The sequence below is a fragment of the Oryx dammah genome, unplaced genomic scaffold (assembly GCF_014754425.2).
Source record: "Oryx dammah isolate SB20612 unplaced genomic scaffold, SCBI_Odam_1.1 HiC_scaffold_23, whole genome shotgun sequence".
NCBI lineage: Eukaryota > Metazoa > Chordata > Mammalia > Artiodactyla > Bovidae > Oryx > Oryx dammah.
This window is the reverse complement of record NW_024070207.1, coordinates 71,501,758-71,508,421: the sequence shown is the minus strand read 5'-3', so window position 1 is coordinate 71,508,421 and position 6,664 is coordinate 71,501,758. Positions and strand designations below refer to the sequence as shown.

Genomic DNA, 6,664 nt, shown 5'->3' with positions numbered 1-6,664 from the left:
TTTCAGTTTTTTTTTTCCACAACTTTCTTCTCATCCACATCTTCCCCACTCAGGCTTCTGCAGATGGTTTTGTGAACTTAACTGCAAGATCTCACAGGTGCACCTAGTAAAGGTCATTTCAGCACATCCTTCCAAGTTAGATTGGGAGGGGGTGGCTCCTGATTCCATTTTGGAGGGGGTCCTCTAGTCCTCCAACTTAATGCCATCTGCTAATGCCCTTGGCAGCCTACCTCTAGGTCTCCATCCAGCAGCCCATATATTCTTTGTTTATGTACTAAACTAGGGTTGTGATCCTACTGTGTGGATCATGAAATGCTAATACCTGTGCTGGATAGCTGTGTGCTGGGTCCAGGGGACTATATGGATGAGGAAACTATTTTCTAAGCAGGATTGGGAGTCACACAGGGTCCCAAATCCAGTCAGTGGTGTGACCAGACTGGAATACAGGGCTCTTTTTCCTATACTCACAGGGCTCCCCACTGCAAGGGTTGGCAAGGCTGAGCCTGCTCTTACTTGCCCCCACCTCCTTTGACAGGCCATCACATATACAATCTGGGATCACCTAGCTCTCCCTGAAATGGCATGAGAAACTCCATTGGGTGCTGGAGACTTAATCTGATCCCCTAAAGCAGAAAGGGGAGCTCCAGTACTCACTGATGCTTCTCATGGCCCCACAGCCTTGTTCCTCCCTAAAAGGGGGCAGCTGTCAGCCACACACTCATGCATACTCATCTCCATAAAATCAGCCCTGCCGCTGGCCTGCCTTGCTCTTCAGGCCCTTCGCTGAAGGACAGAACTGGCTGGTTCTGGAACTTCCAGAGATCGGGCACCTGGTTGCTTTGGCAAAGACCCAGAATCTGGTCAGGTTAAGGCTTGAGCATGTCAGCGGGCTTTCTTGGGAAAAGGCTTGGAGTATCAGAATTGAGAGAGTATAAATCTGGGAGTCACAATGACCCAAGTCCACCATGCAGCCTAGTATCTCTGAAATTCAGGTCCCTCAGTTCTAAAAGAAGACACCATTACCTTCTTCACTGAGTGTGGGAATGAAATGTGGTAAAAGCGCCTGGCACATGGTCAGAAACACACTAGTTTCCGCCCTCTTTTCTCCCTCTTTCCCTTTGTTCCTTCCCCATAGAGGCAACGCAAGTGCACATCTGATGCCGGGCTTTGTTTCTCACAGCATGTCTGTACGGTGGTGGGCAGGGCAGGACAGACCCTGTTGGAGGGCCAGTAGAGGGAGGCGGAGAGGGGTAAAGCATCCCTAGAGCTGAGGAATGGGCAGCTGTAGTGCTATGATAGCACCACTTAGCAGCTGTAAACCTTGGGCCAGGCTTTCTCCTTTCTAAGCCTCAGTTTCCTCATCTGTAAGAGGAGAGTGAGATGAATGAGGTAACGGGTGTGAAGTCCCTGGCAGAGCCACTGGTAGGGACTCCATAAGCATTCTCACCCACTATCCCAGGTGGGGGAAATTCAGCTCATGGCTGGGAAACTTGAGCAAATCCAAGAATGGGATTCAGTTTCTTCTGAGCCCACAGTCTGTGAGGAGCAGTGGTTACTTGCTGGACAGTGTCGGTGTGGACTTGCTCTGAGAGAGGGTATTTGAAAATCTTCACCAGCTTTCTCACTGATGCCCCATAGCGCCATCTAGTGCCAAGAAGTGGAAGGGCCTTCCCTCCTTCCCCTCTCCCTCCAAAGTCGTGTGTGCATGTGTGTGTTGTGTTTGGAGGCCAGGGGGACTGCACTGTTACAGGATGGTAAGGCTAGGACGCTCATATCTTTATATTAGTGGAGAACTAATGCTGTTTTTTAATATGCCTAGTCCCTCCACTTCCCTCCTGATAGCTTCTGCCATTCACAGATTCAGTAGGCTGGAGCCCTTAGTTTGAAGGACTTCAAGGCTTCAGGCTAGGGTTGATCCAGGCGAAGTGCCTAGGAAGTACCTAATGCCTCCTAGGTGGTCTTCTGTGCTTGCTCAATAACCCAGAGTCTTTACACACCCTTTATCTTTTTATTGAGGAGAAAGCTTTAGCATACAGAACAATTTCTCATCTTCACAACACAGTAAAACAACAATAACACATTGGTTTCAAACGATTTCTCCCCGGGTCTCTGGGAATCCCTGGGCTGCCCTCATACCCCTGCATGCATACGCCCACCCCCACCCACCCCTCTTTAAACCCAAGAAATAGCCCAAAGCCCATAGTTCCTCTTACAGCTATTGTGGCTGTTAGATCACAATATTCAAGATCTGGGAAAGGAGGGGAAGAGGGTCAAAGGGGAGCCCAAGCTCCTTGCCACCAGAGGGCCACAAACCAGCTCACTGCTCAACTGTTCTTTTCCTGGCCGAGGCTACATGGGCTCAGGATGAAAAGCACCATGGGAACAGGCAGGGCCTGTGATGAGGGGTCCCTGGAAGCGTGGGTGAAAGGCACCTGTCCTTTGGACTTCTCTGACAGGGACATGGGCAGCAGGGCCAGAATGTTGACCATCAGCAAACAAGAGTCCACAGCTTTGAAGAATGGCAGGCCTCCTTCTGGAACTCTCTCCTGAGAAAATAGCTGAAAAACAGACAAAATTTTCTTTACAAGCTTATTTACTTCTGAACTGGTGGGGATGGGGAAAACCAGGCAATTGACATGTCCAACACATTAGGAGAAAGCTCAAATGTTATTCAGTCTGTGTGATTACATAGGTGGCAGCCATTTTAAATCCTCTTGATCAAGAGCTCACAAATCTCAGCTTTGAAAAGACATGGCAAGAACACATTAGAAAGAAAGGCAGCAAAGCATTAAGAGTGTGGCTCATCTGTGTGGTGGGATTCTGAATGTGGCTTTTGGATCCCCATCATTTTCTCTATTTGCCAAATTTTCTATAATGATTATGTATTACTTTTCTATTTGGAGAAGGGAGTACCCTTTTTAAAATATAGCAACAGGTTATAGGAACCTGGCTCCACCAATCCCCACGCTGAGAAATGTGTGAGCAACAGAAGTGCTTCTTACCTCCCACTGATGAATAGAGACCTCACCGGAAACCAGTCGGAGGACTGGGTTTCTGTGACTCCTCTTCCTCCTGCTCCTTTTTCTTGCCTCTGAGCTCAAACTCCTAAGGCTGGGCTGAGGTTATCTGTCAGACTCCAGTGAGGAACAGAGGTTTAATTTACTATGTTTTCTCCCCTCTGGCCACAGACACTTTGGCTGCACTTGCCCAGCTACCAGGCCCTGTGCAGGAAGGCCGGTGTGGAGGGCAGTTCAGGCCACCGTGGATCTGGCTGCCATTCTGTGGCCAGAGTAACATAGTACGTACTTTTCACTTCAGAACCGTGTCTTCTGGACCCAAGGCCAGCAGCAGGTCTCTGTGAAGGCCCCTAGGTTAGGACCCAGAAGCCCCAGGAGTTACTAGGAGGCAGTCAACCTCTGAAACCTCACCATCTGCTCAATGCCCAGCATCAGGCTATGGCTTGCCCCTCATGTGAGAGACATGAGGTCATCCCGGTTGCAAAGCTGCAGGAGGCAGTCTCTGTAGAGAGAACCTTCCTCTCTCCTCTCAGAACTAAGGAGTCCTTCACATTGGAGTTGAAGAGCAGGCTTTGGACCTCTCTCTCTCTCTGGCATTCTGGGGAGGAAAGGCCAATTAACCCACCTCTGGAACCCCAAGAATGGCAAATCTTCTGCCAAGACCTGCGGGCTGGAGACTGCAGTCCAAGGCCTGGCCAGGGGAGGAGACCACCATCCCTAAGGAAAGAGTCACTCCTTACAAGGTCAAATTGAGTTGTTGCTGCTGCTTTCTCCTCCTCCTCCCCGGCCTAACTGCCTACCCTTTAGGCAATGTCAAGGAAAGGAGTAGGGCATGGAATATTGGGCTGTGTCCACTAGAGATGCCCAGGAGAGCAGTGAAGTAAGAGGAAAGGGTCCCAGATCTGGCAAGCTCTCAGGCCCTAAGCCCATGGTCTGTGGGAAGGTGGAACCAGCTTGGTCAGTCAGTTGAAGACAGGTCTCAGCTGGGTGATCCACTGGACATGTGGCTTTGCATTCTCTCACTGGGCTAATTGGAGGGGCCTCTTCAGGGCCCTCCTGCTGGAGGGGTGACCTGAAGCAAGTGTAGGCTTCCAGGTACGTTTCTTGATAGCATCCTGCTGTCCACCAATTATACCTAGTAAGTGGCTTCAGTGGCTTTAGAAGTTCAGTGGAGCCTGTCCGGGGCAGAGCAGTGAGCCATTGTGTGAAGTCCAGGTTAGCCAGCCAGAGGATGAAACCATAGAATACAGTGTGAATTAACACAGGAGAGGTGAGGGCTTGGAACTAGAGGGGAAATACAAGAGGGTGACCAGTTCATTTATGGGAACAGGCCCATAAACCTGCTCTCTAGATCCTGGCAGGTATGAGTAGAGTGCACACCGAGAGGAGAGCTATCACTGCGCCCTCCTTTCCCGAGTGTCACTCCCCAGTCAAGGTCATGGGATGGTCTGGAGTCCTCCAGGTCTTCGGGTTCTGCAGGTCTGGAACTCCCTTAAGTACTGGTCAGTGAATGAGGCCGGTGTGGCAGCAAAAGCAGGGGCAGGGAACACAGTGGAAGGGTGTGTTGTGGGGGAGGGGGCAGCTCACTCCAGCTCTCACACGCGAATACGGCCCCGTGCAGCCCGGTGGCCCCCCTGCCTCGGAGTGAGGCGAAATAGCACTGGGGGACGGCGTCGAGTTTGGCGTTGCCCCAGGCGACCTGCGCGGCGAATTAGCGGCGGCGAACTGTAGAATGGTGAATTGGTACCTGGAAGGCCCTCCAGAAGTGGGAGTCGATTCTGGTTCCTCCGTCTGCTGGGCTGTATGATGGGAGGCGACACATCTAGGAAGTTTTCATGATAGTAGCCAGAAGTCTGGGATGAAGCGTTGGCATAAGTGGGCTCCATCTCCATCAGCTCATCCAGGTCATCGTCTTGGGTCTCATCCTCTGTCTCCTGCTCCTGCTCGGGCTCTTGCTCAGGCTCTTGCTCTGGTTCCTGGCGGCCACCCTCATCCTCCGCTTCTTTCTTATCTTTACTCTGATCTTCCTCCTCCTTCTTCCTCTTCTTCCTCATCCCCTCCTCTTCCTCCTCTTCTTTCTCCTCCTCTTCTTCCACCTCCTCTTCTTCCTCCTCCTCCTCCCCGTCCTCCTCCCCTTTCTGTTTCAGCTCCTTCCTCATCTCTTCCTCCCTCTTCCTCCTCTTCTCCTCCTCCTCCCCCCTGGTCTCTTGCTGGATTGCTCTCACGCGCCTCCGCTGGTCCTTGTTGAGAATCCTGCGCCTGCGTGCCTCTTCATCTTGATCCCCACTGTGGCACTCTTCTCCCTCTTCACCTTCGAGATTACGGTCTGCTGCAAAAGGGAAGAAGATATTGCGAACCCCAGGGAGTGGCATTGGCTTGGGGACACGCACTTTTCTTTCTATCTCCACACACTCGAGAATCAGCTCGTCCAGGTCGGCCATTTCAGTTGACCATAAGAGCTCCTTGCGGAAGAACTCTGATAAGCCTTTGAGGAACTGGTTTTGAAGGCGGCAGTCATCCCAAGACAAGAACTGAGCCAGGAACTGAAAAGCATCTGCATAGCTACCCAGGGTACAGTCTCCCTGCTTGAGCTTGCGGATGGCTTTTTTTGCCACGCTTGGGGGAATGGGGCCACAGAATTGCTTACGGATTTCATCTAGGAAGCGCGGAAAGTTGGCATGCAGGGGGCTTCCTTCCTGGGTGACTGAGACGGCCCAGTCCTTGGCTTCACCAGCGAAAAAGGAGATCAGAAAGGCCACCCGCTCAGCGCCCCCGGGGAAATGATCCTCATGGTCGGCTATGAAAGTCTCTAGCTGCATCAAGAATTCAGCCAGGTAGACTGGGTCGCCCGAGAAGGGCTCTATCTCAGGCCGCTCCAGCGGCGGCAGAAGAGGCTGCGGGGGCAGCTCCTTGGCCGGAGATGGGGGCAGCGCCGGCGGGGGCGGACTGGGCATCGGGGGTGGGTCGGTGGGTGCGCCGGAAGTACCACAATCCTGGATCACGCTAATCAACAGCTCGTCCGGGGCATACTCGGGCTCGGTGCGCGGGGGAGGCCAGCACAGGAAGGGCAGTTCTCCCTCGGGAGCGGCGTCGATCTCACTGAGCGGGAACTCAAAGTTCTCCTCAGAAAGGGCGGGCACCCCGGGGACCGGCCAGCGCATGTAGCTTGAGACATTGCCCCGCAAGGAATTGACCTCGGCCAGGGCTCTGCCGAGCTGAAGGCCCAGATTGGCATTCTCCCCGCGAAGGGCATTTAATTCTTCTCGCAGGGCCACGTTCGCCATGCGGAGGCTATTGAGATTCCCTGCCGCCTCGGACATTAGGACTAGCCGGAGCCCTGGGGCTGCGGGCAGGGGTGGGATGGGGAGATAGGGCCGTGAGAGGAGCCGGGGGCCGCGGCGGGGCGCGCGGGGGGCCGAGCCACACCCACTGGAGCGAGCTCGGAGGGCCTGGCGGCTCCGCCCGGGGCGCGTTACCTCGTCCCGGGGATCGCAAAGGGCGGGCGGCGGCGGGAGCCGGGAGGCGCCAGGCGGAGGAGGCGGGCGGCGAGGCAGCGAGGCGGCAGTCGGGCGGGCGGAGGCTGGCGGCGAGATAGGGAACTGACTGCGGCACGATCTGTCGAGGAAAAATCTTGCGGCTGGCGCGTC

General features: G+C 53.8%; 1 protein-coding gene across 2 annotated transcripts; it reads right to left on the bottom strand.

Moving 5' to 3' along the window:
* Positions 1-1,988: 1,988 nt before the first annotated feature.
* Positions 1,989-6,476, bottom strand: RTL5 (retrotransposon Gag like 5). Of its 2 annotated transcripts, none has more exons than XM_040265701.1 (2): positions 3,003-6,476; positions 1,989-2,558 (listed from the first exon to the last, which is right to left on the bottom strand). In XM_040265701.1, the coding sequence occupies exon 1, from the start codon at positions 6,335-6,337 to the stop codon at positions 4,613-4,615; it is 1,725 nt and encodes a 574-aa protein (XP_040121635.1). In that variant the 5' UTR covers positions 6,338-6,476; the 3' UTR covers positions 1,989-2,558; positions 3,003-4,612. The 2 variants fall into 2 exon arrangements, with proteins under 2 accessions (XP_040121635.1, XP_040121634.1); XM_040265700.1 differs by having other exon boundaries at positions 4,765-6,476.
* Positions 6,477-6,664: the final 188 nt, after the last annotated feature.

Excerpts from the sequence above, each read along its gene's own strand:
- RTL5 (XM_040265700.1), bottom strand. The coding sequence starts at position 6,337 with ATGTCCGAGGCGGCAGGGAATCTCAATAGCCTCCGCATGGCGAACGTG. Across the intron at positions 2,559-4,764 it reads ACTTCTGGAGGGCCTTCCAG|CTATTTTCTCAGGAGAGAGT; the intron begins GTACCAATTCAC and ends TCTGTTTTTCAG.